Source organism: Sphaeramia orbicularis, chromosome 12, assembly GCF_902148855.1.
Source record: "Sphaeramia orbicularis chromosome 12, fSphaOr1.1, whole genome shotgun sequence".
NCBI lineage: Eukaryota > Metazoa > Chordata > Actinopteri > Kurtiformes > Apogonidae > Sphaeramia > Sphaeramia orbicularis.
This window is the reverse complement of record NC_043968.1, coordinates 14,714,045-14,729,568: the sequence shown is the minus strand read 5'-3', so window position 1 is coordinate 14,729,568 and position 15,524 is coordinate 14,714,045. Positions and strand designations below refer to the sequence as shown.

Genomic DNA, 15,524 nt, shown 5'->3' with positions numbered 1-15,524 from the left:
ACGGACCCTCTGAACGTCCAAATGTATTGATAGGATTAATGGATCGACAGGTATTAAACAGTTTAGATCAGTAGATGGTTTTGGTCACCAGTGGTTGTTTGGGTCTTTAAGGGTTAATTACTTTTATATATGTAGTGACTTCTGTGTCCCTTCCATATCTGATTATTTGGGTTGCTGTCTGTCACTCCATTAAAGCGATCTAACTTTTCTTTTTTTCATTTTTTTTTCCTTTTGTTTGTTTGTATTTCCTTTTTGAATTGCAGATTCCTAAAAGTGTGAGGCTGGCTGAGGAATGGCAGGGCAAGCAGCCTCGGAGGAAAAAAACCCACCGTGTTCCTCAAAACGCTCACAAAGTCAGAGCGACAAAGTGAAAGATGACCTGAATCTAAAAGAGAACGCATCTCAATTTTCCAAAAACCGTTATGTAAAAAAACAAAAAAAAAAAAAAAAAAAACAACACGTATCATTAGCGTAACGCTTCCTCTTCGAAACTCTACGGTGTGAACCATAAGAGAAATCCATCTAAATTGTAGTGCCCATAACCTTTTCATTCTTAACACCCATACAGCTCTCACAAAGACAACAAAAACAATTCGCTTTTTGTTTTTTGCTTTGCTTTTTTTTTAACGTGACTAACTCCGCTTGCGCCACGCGCCGTCATGAACGTGGCTGTTGGCTTCCTTTTGCTCTGAGCAGCCCTGTTTCTCCTTACCTTTGCCCCTTTTGCACACACACATATGGAAGAGGGTGTGGTCAGAGACAGGACGGAAACCAGCAGGAGCAACAGGGGAGGGCGCCGTCGACAAATGACCAGCTGGAGGAAGCCATGTTGCCCTCTCCTCCTCACCCCCCTCTCTCCCCCTTCCCTCCTCCACCTCCATCCGGCCGCTGTGTTGATATGTATGAGTCATGAACACAGACTGCACAACACAGACCCAGAATAAATCCCATGAGACTTGACTAAAACAACCATATTTGCAGGTCGCAACCCAACTGGAAACGGAGAAGAGTGAAGGTGCTAAATCTGCGTATCTGATACATGTTTGTTCGTCTTGTTTCCAGTGTGTGTGTGTGTGTGTGTTTTTGTGCGTGTGTTTTTTTCTCCACTCCCACATATCCAGGAAGAACTGGAGGGAAAAAAAAGGAGGATGATCACTCGCCATCACTCTTATCCAACTCTTCCTGTGTTTGTCACTGGTGTCTGATCCTCTCTCTGACCACACCCCTCTCCCCCCCTTGACCGCTCGTTCCCCCTTCCTCCTTGCCTCTCACTTACCCTCCCCTCCCCTCCCTGACCCCCCCACCCACCCACCTTCAAGCAGCTCAGACTATCTATCCCTTTGGCTGCTTTGAGCCCTCTTTTTTGCAACAGCTCGGGGGGCCCGGGGGCCTCTCAGCGTTGTGGTGTGTGCTGCATGCTTGCCCTGTCTTCCTCCTCGCCTCCCCCCTTACCCAGAGCAGGGCGCGGGGGGGTGTTTTGGTCAGCTTACGCCTCCTCCTCCAGCCTTTCTGTTCAGTTAACTCTCATTGCCTGGTCATGACTATATGGATTAACCTGAATGCCACTGTTTGGGTTCAGTGCCTGTGGTTCTTTATGTTTTTTTCTGTTGATGGTTCAGATGGCATGATTCCCTGATCTCCTCCTCCTCACAGTGTTCCCCGAAAAAGCAAAAAAAAAAAAAAAAACTGTCAAGAAAAGCCGACATAGGGACCCGAAATGTTGTTTTACTGAATGCTAGGTAGGTCACGGATGTCTTGTGCATTTGTTATACTGTAAGTAAACAGTACGGTATGTATGTAAACTTGTTACTATCGTATGTGTTGATCAGAGTGTTTTAATGCAAGTCGATGTTAGTTTACAGTTCAACACCACTCGGTCCAAGCAAGAAGTTCACCCAGAAAATCAAACCGACCATTCATGTCTGTGGGGACGGGCCACTTCCTGTCTACTGTATATGAAAATATACTGTGATCCACATTTTCCTGTGAGTCTGTGACTGAAACGACACAACCTGTTTGGGCCTTATTATTAACTGGGTTTGTTTTTTTTTTTTTTTATTCTGTTCAACCACTGAGAGATGAGAGAGTGATGCTGATGTGAAAAAGGATTAAGATGTGATTTTCTTACAAGTCGTCGGGGCAATTTCAGAGTTTTATAATCGTGAAACTAGACATAAATAATGTCCACTGATTCCCCTGCTCTATGGCACATACATGATTTTAACAATTTTGTTTTATATTTGACAAGTTGATGAGATTCTGCTTTGTTTGTTTGTTTGTTTTATTGTTTGTTTATTTTTAAAGCTGGAAATCTATGTTGTAGCCTACTCTGCCTGAATGGGACTAAAAAAACACAAAACAAAACCCCCGACTGCAAATATGAATAACATTTACATTGTTTTGTGTTGTTGATGAAGCCATTGTTAAATATTCATCCGATGCAAAATGTTATAACACTTCTTACATGAAGGAGTGGTAGAAATAATGACCATCTGGACTCTCGATGGAAGGAATGATCCAAATCCCTGCTGTGGCATCGTAATCAAACTTTAAAGACGAACCCTGATTGTTTTAATGCCACCCATCTCTTGATATGTCAAGATATCAAACAACATTTTTTTTTTTTTCTTCTTCAAACCATCGATAAGTTGATATTGAAGAGGCACAGATCACCGCTTCGAGGCAGCAGTAGCGTGATAGTGTCTAGTCTACCTGCCAGAGACCACCACAAACCTTTAAGTCAATGCCCCAGAATAACCTGCGTGTACAGACAGTGGAAACGACGCGTTGGAATTAGAGAGAATATATATGAATATATAAATAAAGTTTAAAAAGGAAAACATCTATTTTAACTATTGAGAGTCTTACCATTACTTTATCTGCTTTGCAAAGTAAGACTTCTTTTCCTTTTGTGAGGTCTACCAAATGGTGTGTTTTTGCACTTTTTCGTTTGTGTTCCATTTGGTAGCCTATGCTTGTGTTTCAGAGCACTGAATACTTTGTATTGTGTTTACTGTGCCAATTAAATATGCCTGGAAACTAAATGGTGATGGATTGATTTTTGCTTTGTTTTGTTGTTGTTTCCTCATAAGAATAGTCATGATGAAAAGCACAGGTTTCGGGACCGATGCAGGGGATATTAGTATTCACAATATGAGTGTTTAATGTTGTTTCATAAGGTGTCATTTTCTGTCTTAATAGATTTCATCAATATTTTATCAGTTACGGATGAAACAGCAGCTTCAGTAATTCTAACATCATCCCAAAACACAGGTATGTATGTGACATATAGAAATCAGGGTTCATACGGGTGCTTGAAATCCTTGAAAATGCTGGAATTTCTTTGTGTTTTCAAGGTCTGAAAAGTGCTTGAATTTTAGTTAAAGTGCTTGAAATTATAACCCTGTGATGCGATTTATTTATTTATTTTTAATATTAACTTTGCCAGGTTAGATGACAAGCCCAAGCTTCTTACAGAGAGGTGATACATTTAGAAAAATAAAACTTTATGTCAAAAAAGAAAATTACCAGGTACTCTCAGGTTGATTCTAGGTACATTTTTATCTTAACCTTTGGCTCAGTGCGAGTGTGTCTGAAAAATGCCCAGTGACTTCCCTTTTTTTTTTGGATAAAACTTTGTGTTCTTTAATTTCTAAGCTTTTTGCTATTATGAAATATCATTTTATATGTTTATAGCATAATACAATGTACATCAATGGGATAAAAAGTGAAAAAAATAATCATGAGTTTATGTATTCCTGGAGATTTGTATTTTACCCCAGTGTTAAGGTGCTGTGCTGGAAAAATTTGAAAATTACCCTTAAAAGTACTTGAATTTGACCTTGAAAAATCTGTACGACCCTGAAAAATTCATTTATCGAACACATTAAATCTCAGGTTTATAAATAGCATTAAATTAAGAAAAGCACATGTTTAGAAAGATTAGAACAAAAGAGTAAATCATGTGTGTGGACTGCAGAGTTAAATAAGAGTTGAAGATAGAAGGATAGAGAATCCCTGAAAGGTTATTTTATATCTTAAAATTTCAACTGGTGTCTGATTTCTACTTTACATAAAATTTCTACCAGAAACTGATACACGAAGGGTAAAAATTGATGTTTCAGTTCAACAGAATTCAGGAAATGAAGTGTTTGATGCTCAAGATTTCCTGGTGGAAGAGCCCGACTATTTGCTGTAATTTTTTTTCCATCTTGTATTCAATAAGAAATGAATGTAAGATGTTGTACTTGGAGCCTGGTGGGGCCTGCTGCAATACCTAACAGTCAAAAGAAAGAAATGAGAACAGACTTAAAGTACTTACTTACAATTCCTTCGAGTCAGGAACATCGCTGAAATCTTGTACTTTCTTCATCGCTTTGGTAATCACCTTAGTTATTCTGAAATATTCATTTTTGATGCAAATCTATATTAGGGCGAGGTCAAGGGCTTCACAGATGGACAGACCACTACTTTTTGATTCATAGCTTTTGAACCAGACATGTTTAAGACAAATATACGTAATTGGAAAAGTCTAAATGCCATCTTAAATATACTCAAAGGGCAAAATTTAGTTTGTAAAATTTTTAAATGAAAAATATCAAAAACTACTGCGTCACGGATGGACAAAAAATTAACGTCTATTTTTTGCAAGAATTACAAAGTTCTCAAAAGTGAAGTTCCTCTGACATTTTCATCCTAAACTGTATTCACTGTATGCCATAAACCCTCTATTTTACAACCTGATAATTGGTTAGAGGAAAAAATATTTGATCAAACCTAAATAGCAAGAGTTTTGACAAATGGCAGCGTCACAGATGGACAACAAAAGTAAATATCAAATTAAACATTTTTTATTTCAATTATCAGTATCATATACATATATATATATATATTTAACATATTTACAACAAATAATAAACATTATATTCAAATGTATTTCACATAGATATATGCATTTATTAATTTTAAACACTGTGTGCTTAGAATATGACATAAATAATGTAATAGTCAAATATCAATATGTTTGGAATAAATGTAGTTTATTTATGAGAGTTTATAAGATGAACCCAGAATGACGGCACAAAACTTTGTCACTTTGTCCTCTTTTTTTTTTTTTTTTTTTCACAAATTTTTCCTCATTTCAAAATACATTTTGCTGAAAATATAAGTAATTACCAACCCAAAAATATAAGTTTGGTGTAGATTATGGTAATTTATTCATTTTTTTTACTAGATGTTAACCTTCCCTTGACTTCACCCATTAGTTAACAGTTGATCACTTTATTCAGAATTACCCCCCCCCCCAAAAAAAAAAAAACAAAAAAAAAAAACCCAAAAACAAATACCAAGTCCCTAATCAAGAACCAACCCATGACACTAATCACCACTAATAATAAATTAACTATAATTATCCACAATTATTCCTACTGTTCTGAAATCACAGTTTAAAGCCTGATGATGAAGAAACTTTGTGATTTTTAATACAGAGATTATTTCACATGAGACGACAAGATCACACAAGAAGATTATTTCAAACAAAAAAAATAACACCCACGCTTCCACATATTATTACAGCACCCTGCAAAAAAAAAAAAAAAAAAAAAAGTTGTCACAAACAGCAATCTTACTGAAAATACAGTAAAAATAGATTGTATTGTTGTGTTTCATGATTACATTCAGCTTCTAGCTCTAATATACTAATCCTAATAGTTTCAGTGTCTATGGTCTCAGTAAGTACAAGGATGTTTTTAGGATCTTTACTGTAGTTTCCCCTATTGGCCACTAGAGGGTAGTCATGTTCCATCAAAAGTTGCTTCTTTGGGAAACTGGATACTAAGGACTATCCAGGAGGTTTTCCCTGTCTGTTTTTTCTTGGTGTTATTTAATTATTTTCTGGCAATAATGCAGGGACTAAGATAATAGGCGGTCCTGGGTCCAGATATATTTAATTCTGTAAATTCCACATCCTCTCTATTGCTGCTCTTTTCACTTATAATGCCCTTATAGCCTCAGTAAAGCTCTTGGTTTTTGTTTTTTTGTTTTTTAACTTTTTAATTTAGATTTTTGCACAATATAAAACAGAACAAAACATCTGAGACAAGACATAAATAAAAAAATAAATAAATTACACCACATAGTATTATTATTGTTACAAATATTATCTCTTGGTTGTTTTTACATGCATATTATTATTGTTAGATGGTCATCAAAGATCCCAGCAGCCACATGTATTGATCTGACCCTTTGACAGACCTGAGCTGCAGCTGTGATCAGTTGCCTTGTAGAAAAATGCAGGCGCATGCTGTGTGACAGATGCGCCACTCACCTCCCACAATGCACTTTCAAACAGACCCAATTGGCCTTTGCACCCTTAGCCACACTGTAGTTCTAAGAAATGAACAGTTGTGCTCAACAGTACTGTTCCTTTCTGCGTGATTTAGAGCTACTTTCACTTTACTTATTTTATTAGTTTGTTCTGTGGCACGAGCCTTACTCATTTATATTATTTCCTGGAGTCTCTAGATAAAAGCTAGAACTGCTCGAAGGTGCTTTTAAACTTCATGAATATATTTAAACACATAAATCAACAAGTGAGATATACTCAGACATAGTCTCTAAAGCAGGGGTCTCAAACTCATTTTCTTTCAGGGGCCGCATTCAGCCCGATTTGATCTCCAGTGGGCCAAACCAGTAAAATAATAGCATAATAACCAATAAATAATGGCAACTCCAAATTTTTTAGTGCAAAAAATAACATGAAATTACACTATTTCTATCCAAAACAAAAAAAGATGTGAATAAGTGGGGAAAAAAATGAAATTTATGAAGAAAAATAAGTACAGTTTGATCAATATTATGCCTCAACTTATGATTTATACATGTGCATTATGGATCAGATCTACCAAGACACAAAACAGGCAGAATATTGTTAAAATTACACTTATTTTTCTTTAGACATTTCAGGTTGTTCATATTTGTTCAGGTCATTGACATTTTGGATATCACAATTTAATGTTCTTTGCAATAAATCAAAGAGAAAAATTTGGTGTTGCCATTATTTAGAGGCATAATATCATATGATTTTTCTCACATTAAACCAAGAAGAACATTTGGAGTCATTATTTCTAGGTTATTATGCTGTTATTTTTGAGTTTGATGCCCTTAACGGTTAATATCTTCAGGGTAATTTCACCAGTAAAATAATTGCATAATAACCTATAAATAATGATAACTCCAAATTTTTGTCTTTGTTTTTGTGCAAAAAAATAACATTAAATTATGAAAATATTAACATTTACAAACTATCCTGTAACAATAAAATGTGAATAACCTGAACAAATATGAACAACGGGAAATGTCTAAAGAAAATTAAGCACAATTTTAACTATGTTCTGCCTGTTACTAAGTGTCTTTGTAGATCTGATCCATAATACACATGTATAAATGACCAGTTGAGGTATAATATTGTTAAAATTGCACATTTTTTTTCTCAAGAAATTTCATTTTTTTCTGGTTATTCACATTTTTTTGTTTGGATAGCTCATAGAAGTAAATATTTTCATAATTTAATGGGGGGTTTGTGCACTAAAACACAGACAAAATTTGGAGTTGTCATTAATAACCTATAAATAATGACAACTACAAATTTTTGTCTTTGTTTTAGTGCAAAAACCCACATTAAATGATGAAGATACTTACTTTTATGAGCTATCCAAACAAAAAAAAAAATGTGAATAAACTGAAAAAACAGAATTTTCTTAAGAAAAATAAGTGCAATTTTGACAATATTATGTTTCAACTGGTCATTTCTACATGTGCATTATGGATCAGATCTACAAAGACACTAAACACTTAGTAACAGGCAGAAAACAGTTAACATTGTGCTTCATTTTCTTTAGACATTTCAGGTTGTTCATATTTGTTCAGGTTATTCACATTTTATTGTTACAGGATAGTTTGTAAATGTTAATATTTTCATAATTTAATGTAATTTTTTGCACTAAACCAAAGACAAATATTTGAAGCTGTCATTATTTATAGGCATAGTGTAATATTTTTTTTTTTACATCAAACAAGAAGAAAATATGGAGTCACGGTCTGTATGTGGAACCTGAACGAAAATGAGTTCCACAGTCTTGACTGAAGAATTTTTGCACTCTGCAAATTCCTCCAACGGGCCGGATTGGAACCTTGGGCGGGCTGCAGTTGGCCCACGGGCTGCATGTTTGAGACCCCTGCTCTAAAGGTACTAGCGATAAATGCCACAGCAGGTCGCATAAACCAGGTCATCAGGCAGAATGAGACCCCATCAGCTCCATTTTAATCCCACACATTGAGCTGTTCAGTGCACACTTGTCATGTTGAAGATGAACCGGTCGTCCCAAAGCAACACACCCATTCTGCAAAAAGAGGACGCTGCTATCAGCTTCACACACAGAAGATTGATTAAACCTACTTCACAATAATCTTCCATCTGTCATTAGACCCAAACAAGTCAAAGAACAATCTCTACAGGTTTAAGAGGGATTATCATTCAGCTGCCGATGGATCCTCCTTAAAGAGGGATTTATTGTACTGTTGATGCAAGATCTACTGAAATGTGTGGAAGTTAGTTATTTAATTAAATCACTTACTGTTTTTTTCTAGTGAGAGGAATAATCTTAAATATCTAAAATTAAAGATTTTTGCCTGAAGTCAAGATTGCATCCAAATGTGTTTTTTTCTGTAAATGAAATACTAATTTTAATAAAAAATAATCAAAATGAATCAGTCGTAGAGTGAAGCATATAAATGCATTTTCAAGTGTCAAAGCCCAAGATGTTTGGGAGCCACCAATCTATTGCACTAAATCTTCTAATTCTAATTGCTGAAATGGAATATAATATTAGAAAAGCACTCAGAGAGCGCAGACCTCTACCAAGGCAGATCAGCCCCCCCCCCAATTTAATCGTTTGTTCCTTCTGTATCAACATTTCTTGAAAATTTCATCAAATCTGCCCCTCCAGTCCCCCGCCCGATCACCACCAAAATGTAATCATTTGTTCCTTGTGCCAGTATCAACATTTCCTGAAATTTTCACCCAAATCTGTCCATAACTTTTTCAGTTATGTTGCTAACTAACCAACAAACCCTGGCAAAAACATAACCTCCTTGGTGGAGGTAATAATTGTGTATAATCATATAATTATGAGAGTATTTAGGTTGTTATTTCCTTAGAATGTGTAGTTTATGTCTACAGATGAGGCAGGTTACTTTCACAGAGTCTGACATGTTACAGTGCCAAGTTTCTGCAGCAGCTCAGAATGGACTTGGATGGAGTTAAGGAGCATTACCATCACCTACTATATTTGTAGAGTTAACCCATAAAGACCCAAACGTCTGCCATCGACCAAAATCATCCTCTGATCTAAAATGTTTAATAACTTCTGATCCACGAATCCTATCAATCCATGAAATAATTAGTGTAAAATGCAGTTTGTCATCTTTTCATGGTCATCAGATATGACCCATTTGGATGTTCAGAGGCATCATAATTACCGTGGAAACACTGTCATCTTCTACAACATTGATTCACCAGTGAAACCCATGGAGTTGGATCAATGACAGTGGATGGAGACAGTTGGTTTATGTTCAGTTAATAGTATATTTTGTTTAAAAAAAAAAAAAAAAGCCACTTTGTCTTCAGTTTTCTCTGTTTCTGATAATAATAACCCTCAACTGTACTGTGAGATTTTATGATCAGTAAATTGAATATAGAAAAATACCTGATTTTCACTGAAAAATCACAAAATACAAAGGATAATATTAGAATAAATGGTGAAAAATCACTTAAGTTGAGAGAAACATTGATTTGGGAACTGTCACAAAAATAGCACTGGTTCTTTATGGGTTAAAATCCTCTTTATTAAAAAGTCCAGGATGGACAAAACAAACCCTGGCTCCGACAGATGAGGTCTTTTGCGTCATCAATCTGCAGCTTCACCTTTAGATGTCGCCTAATATCACACACTGAACCATTAAACAAAAAGGGTCAAAGACAGGCCACTTTTACACCCACCTCATTCTTTCCTTATTCCGTCTTTTCAGTGTGATCTGACAAAAAATGTACAATGTAGAAACACTCCTGGATATGACGAGGCTATTGTCACCAAAATTAAAAGAAGAAAGAAGCAAATGAAAGATGGAATGGAAGGCCAGTGCTGGACACATGCCCATCTATAAATGGAGATGCCATATGATGATGGAAGGATTTCAAGTCCACTCACAAATCAACTGAAACACACCAACTGTAACCACTGTAGAAAAAAAAACATGATCCTTGGTTCAGACCTTGGTTCTGACTTTCAGGTGAAAATGCCTTAGTTTATGTGAAAAAAACATGACTTTTTGACTCTGAAATATCGGCGTTGCCCCCAGTGAGACAGCTCCTCAGTTTGGCAGTCTACGTCTAAAATTCAGGGGTGTATTCTGCTTTGACTTCCAGGCTGTTCTTCATGAAGCTCTTTGAAACAGTTGGAGACTTCACGGTACACTGAACACCACCACTGTCCTCTGACATCACTGTGATTCTGGCCTAAAATGGGCCTAAAGCTGAAGGAGAAACTCAAAGAACATCCTACAACTGCCTTTATTTAATTTCCACAACCCATTAGGCAAGCAAAAAATAGATGGAACACATTGGCACTTGAAGACCTCAAAATGCCTGACGTCAGTTATTTTAATACTTGAAAATGTTGAGCTTTTTCAGAGAATCAATAAAACATGGAGCATAGAGTCACCGTCCTGTTATTTGGCTGGTCATGGCGCTGTGTTTTACCTGCTGCTCTCTGTCTGTTCCATTACTGGTGTGTTCCTGTCTGGGCTGGTGTGAGAGCGAGGCAGCCTGATGGGGAAAGCACACCTCTGGAGATCAGCCCGGTCTGGGCCGTCATTAAGGGTCGGTGGGGGCCGGCGTCTGTCTGCGAAACGCATCAGGGCTGTCACCTCATGCCCTGTATGTGTGTGTTATGGTAGCGAAGAAGTATGATCCCTGCGCAAGTTGTTTTCCTGCAATAAATCTAACAGTTTTTTTAGTCCTGCGTCTGCAGTATTGGGAGTAACGCGTTACAAAGGTGATGCATTACAGTAACAGATTACTTTTTGCTGTAACATAGTAGTGTAAGGCATTACTAATCAAATTACAGTTATATTTCTCTTGGTAAATGTTCAATAGCACTTGTGTTACAACACAGTTTTCGCCCATAATTTAATTCCTCAAATGAAAAAAAAAACAACAACAACAAACAAACAGCAAGACCATGAGACCTTAAGGCAGTGTTTTTCAATGCTGGAGTCCAGACCCCACGTGGGACCGCCTGGAATTCAAATGGGGTCACCTGAAATTTCTAGTAATCGATAAAAAAAACCAAAACAAAACTAAACAAAAAAAACTTGCTAATAAAAAATATATAGTGAGTTGACAGAGACAATCCCAATCCATAAAAGACACGACAAACTGTGAGTCTGAAACTGCAGCACTGTGGTTCTGTTTATTTGTCAAATGTTCATTGTGGTCAGTTTCAGATGCTGCAGCTCTTTCACAATTCATAGTTTGAGTTCTTGTTTGTTCAGTATTAATTGTCAGCCTTGTAAATCCAAGCTGGACTGACTGTACATATCCTGACCAAGGAAAATAAAATTCTCACTTTGTGCAGTAATCTACACCTGGCTTTTCTGCCTCCGTCCATAATAATACACATTATATAGACTAAATGTCATCTAAAATTAATGTTTATTTGCAACATAATATAGCAAACTATTACATGATCAAAAACAAATTAATTTTAGCAAAAAACATGTCTCAGTTTTGAATGTCTGTGGTCCCCAGAAATTTGTGATGTTAAAATGGGGTCATGAGCCAAAGAAGGTTGGCAACCACTGCCTTAAGGAATCAAAAATGCGGCAATAAAGTTCTATTTCCTGATGGTGTTCAGCCAGTGGGTGAAGATGGCAGAAGATGCTACAGTTGTGCTCATAAGTTTACGTACTCTGACAGAATGCGCATGGGACGGTCTTGGATGTTCCAACATGACAAAGACCCAAAACATAAGGCCAAGTCCACCTGTCATTGGTTACAGCAGAAAAAAAGTGAAGGTGAAGGAGTGGCTATCTCAGTCTCCTGACCTAATTGTCATTGAGCCACTTTGGTGAGGTCTGAAACATGCAGTTCATACAAGAGAACCCAAAATCTTAAAGGAACTGAAGGTGTTTTGCCAAAAAGAATGGGCAGCTTTATCATCTGAGAAAATGAAGTGCCTCATCCACAACTACCACAAAAGACTTCAAGCTGTCATTGATGTTAAAAGGGCCAATACAGAGGATTAAGAACGAGGGTATGGAAACTTTGGATCAGGGTCATTTGGATAGTTTCTGTTGTCAGTTCAAAAGAGCAAACACATTTGTTTGATAATAAATGGATTCACCCAACTACTAGCCACGAGTGAAAGAAAAGTTTTTGTATTATCATTCATATTCTCTGAAAAATGGCCAATGAATCCTAAATTCTGCTAGGGTATGTAAACTTATGAGCACAATTGTACGTGGTCCACATGGACGTGTGCTCATTACTAACCCTAACCCTGCTTTACAGAAGCTAGTTAGCATGATCCCTGTGATCAGCAATGACAAGGTAAGCTAACGTTTCAAGGACTAGTTAGAATTCTTTATCAATTTCGGATTTATCTACCGGCGTCCTCAGCGTCGCACCCCCTGTTTGAACATGCAAAATGTTGAAAAAAATGCAAGTGGTCCTGCTGGGATTCAAACATCGTAGACCGTAGCGTTACTTACTGAACTATCCGTCTACATGTACTTCAGGGCGCAAATTTGGGCGTCCCAAGGCTCTCCTATCTCTTGTACTGGGGGGGGGGGGGGGGGGGGGGGGTTCTACTGAGTTACTTAAGTTACTGCATGTAACTCAAAAGTAATACAGGAGTTATGTAACGTATTACAATTCAGAGACTAATGTCTTAAGGTGAGGAATTACTTTTAAAGAATAGAATAGAATGCCTTTATTGTCATTATACATATGTACAACAAAATTAAAAGATACAACTCATTAGCGGTGCGTAGTGCAAAACAGTTTAAAAGAAGAAAGAAAATAACATTAACAAGTAATCTGTAATGGATTACAATTTGGAAGTAACTTGCACAACACTGTACATCTGTCATTAATCAATAGGTCACTTTCATAGCATCTGATCAAACAGTATTATTGATAAAGAACAATATGGCTGCATGTTAATCATGTTCTAGGGTTAGCCAGAAGACCCTGAGGGCCTTGTGGACCTCATTTCCAAATCCTCAAATGAAGTTTCAGAAAAGATACAGTACAGGTGGACAAATGAGCAAAGTTATTATTCAGAGTCTTTGTAATGGCAGCCCTGCCTGGAATGAGTAAACAGCTTTCAACACTGTACAGCACTCAGCTGCTGGCCTGCTGCAACCCCTTCTCCTGCACTGGACGTTCTTCAACTTAGCTGAACTTTTCAATGCCAAATATATGTTGAATCCTGTCCAAAAAGTATGAGAACAGTGGGAAAGGAAGACACAGTCAACAAACGGCACTCAGCCGCCCCTCGGATGGACTGGACCGCTCTCCTTAACTACACATCACAGTCACGTGCGTTCCCATTAAAACGTCTCATCAGAATTATTTCCGGCAAAACACGAGCAGGCATTAGTGATGACATTTTCCAACAGAATGCAAGTGTTGCCAGTAGAGCAAAGAAGGTTAGTGCAAAGTGAGAAAAATGAAAAATGGAGGAGGGGGAAAAAAAAAAAGGCCAGAGAGAAGCTGGTCCCTCCATCTGGAATAGATATTCTGTCAGCAGGCCGGGTCCTGTTGAAAGTGGGCTGAGCTGAGATAATACTTGGACTGGGCCTCAGTTTTCTACAATATTCTGCACATAAAACCCCTGAAAGTCAACAGCACAGTGACCCTGTTAGCCTTCCATCTGGCAAAAACTCCTAAATATTGTCAACAAATATCTATTTTAAAAATCATAAAGGAGGATGAATCTGGCCCGTGAGTAAAAATAAGCTTGAGGGTAGTTTGAACATGCTCTTGACTGGATTCACGGCACGTACTAATCTCAGCAGTCATAACTCTCTCGGAGCTGTAACAGCAGGAGGTTAAGACACCACCAAAGTGTGCTATATGTTTACACACTGAGCCCGGGGGGGCGTGGCAGCAGATACTTTTCACTTTCCCCACAGCGAGCCTGGCCGCTGCTAGCCACTCATCTCTGCTCTTTAATTAGTCGTTGCTAATTAGAGATGAAGGCGTACAACCGCAGGTCAGAGACCATAAAACACCTCACAACCTTGCAGAAAATCTCTCTCGCTCACTCTTTCTCTGTCTCATTTTCCTTTTTTTTTTCTTTATTTTTTTCTTTCTCCCCAGGCATCAGCAAAAATTATGATGGATCCCATTTATTCTTTGGCGCAATAGTGGAAAATATGCTGCCACTAAGTAAGGAAAACTTGAGCTCGGAAAAGCTCCCCTCCAGAGTGGCAAGCTCAGCATTGCTGCATTTGTGTTCACATGAAATTTAAAGTATTTCTCTGAATGGTCTGGAGCAACTTGATTAACAAGTAGCTACAGCAAGTGGGATGTGAACCAAAAGGGGACAGAGGCTCTTAATATAGTGATTACAATTCCATTACAATCCCCCCTCATGTTAAATCATTTCTGTTTTTAGGATTTCAGGAAAGCTTATTTTCCAGCCTGATAATCTCCATATTAGCATTCACAGCTGGCGGGATATTTAAGGCCTCTTTGGGAGGTTCCTACATGTAGGTTCCTGTGAGAAAGAGAGAGACAGTGAGCTAGTTGTCACCTTTAACCCTGTTACGTGCCAGGCAGTGATGCAGTGCAGGGATGTTTGTGGGTGTTTTTCCCTCCTCCTTTCTCTCCCCTAATCTGTCTGCTCTGCTCTCCAGGTGCCATCAGACTGATTGGCCTGCACCTGCGGAAAGTGCTGGTGGCCAATCACATCCCAGGGCCCTCCTATAAAAGGACCATGCCCGCAGTGATCACTCTCTGTCTGTCTGTCGGAGCTGTTGGTTGTGGTGTTCAGCTTGTCACACAGAGTTAACATCAGTGATGTGTGGCGTGAGGTTGTGGGCATAGGTAAGTTGGGGTACCCTGTACATGCTTCCCTACACGTAGATCACTATTGTCTAGACCAGGGGTGTCAAACTCATTTTAGTTCAGGGGCCACATTCAGCCTCATTCAATCTCAAGCGGACAAAACCATTAAGATAATAGCCTAAAAATGTATAAATAATGACAACTCCAAGCTTTTCTCTTCATTTTAGTGCAATAAAAACAAATTATTCAAATATAGGGTGGGGAAGCAAAATTTACAATATTTTGAGGCAGGGATTGAAAGACAGTGTATGACCAATTAGTTTATTGAAAGTCATGAGAATTTATTTGTCACAAGAAAATTTAGATCATAGAAAATGTTTTTATTCTATGT

General features: G+C 37.7%; 1 protein-coding gene across 1 annotated transcript in view; it reads left to right on the top strand.

Annotated features, from left to right (window-relative positions):
- Positions 1-3,044, top strand: part of fnbp1b (formin binding protein 1b) — a 62,193-nt gene extending 59,149 nt beyond the window's left edge. Inside the window, exon 19 of the mRNA XM_030150064.1 lies at positions 264-3,044. Coding sequence (XP_030005924.1) covers positions 264-271 — 8 coding nt within the window. The 3' untranslated portion in view covers positions 272-3,044. The remainder of the gene's footprint in view (positions 1-263) is intronic.
- The last annotated feature ends 12,480 nt before the right edge of the window (positions 3,045-15,524 follow it).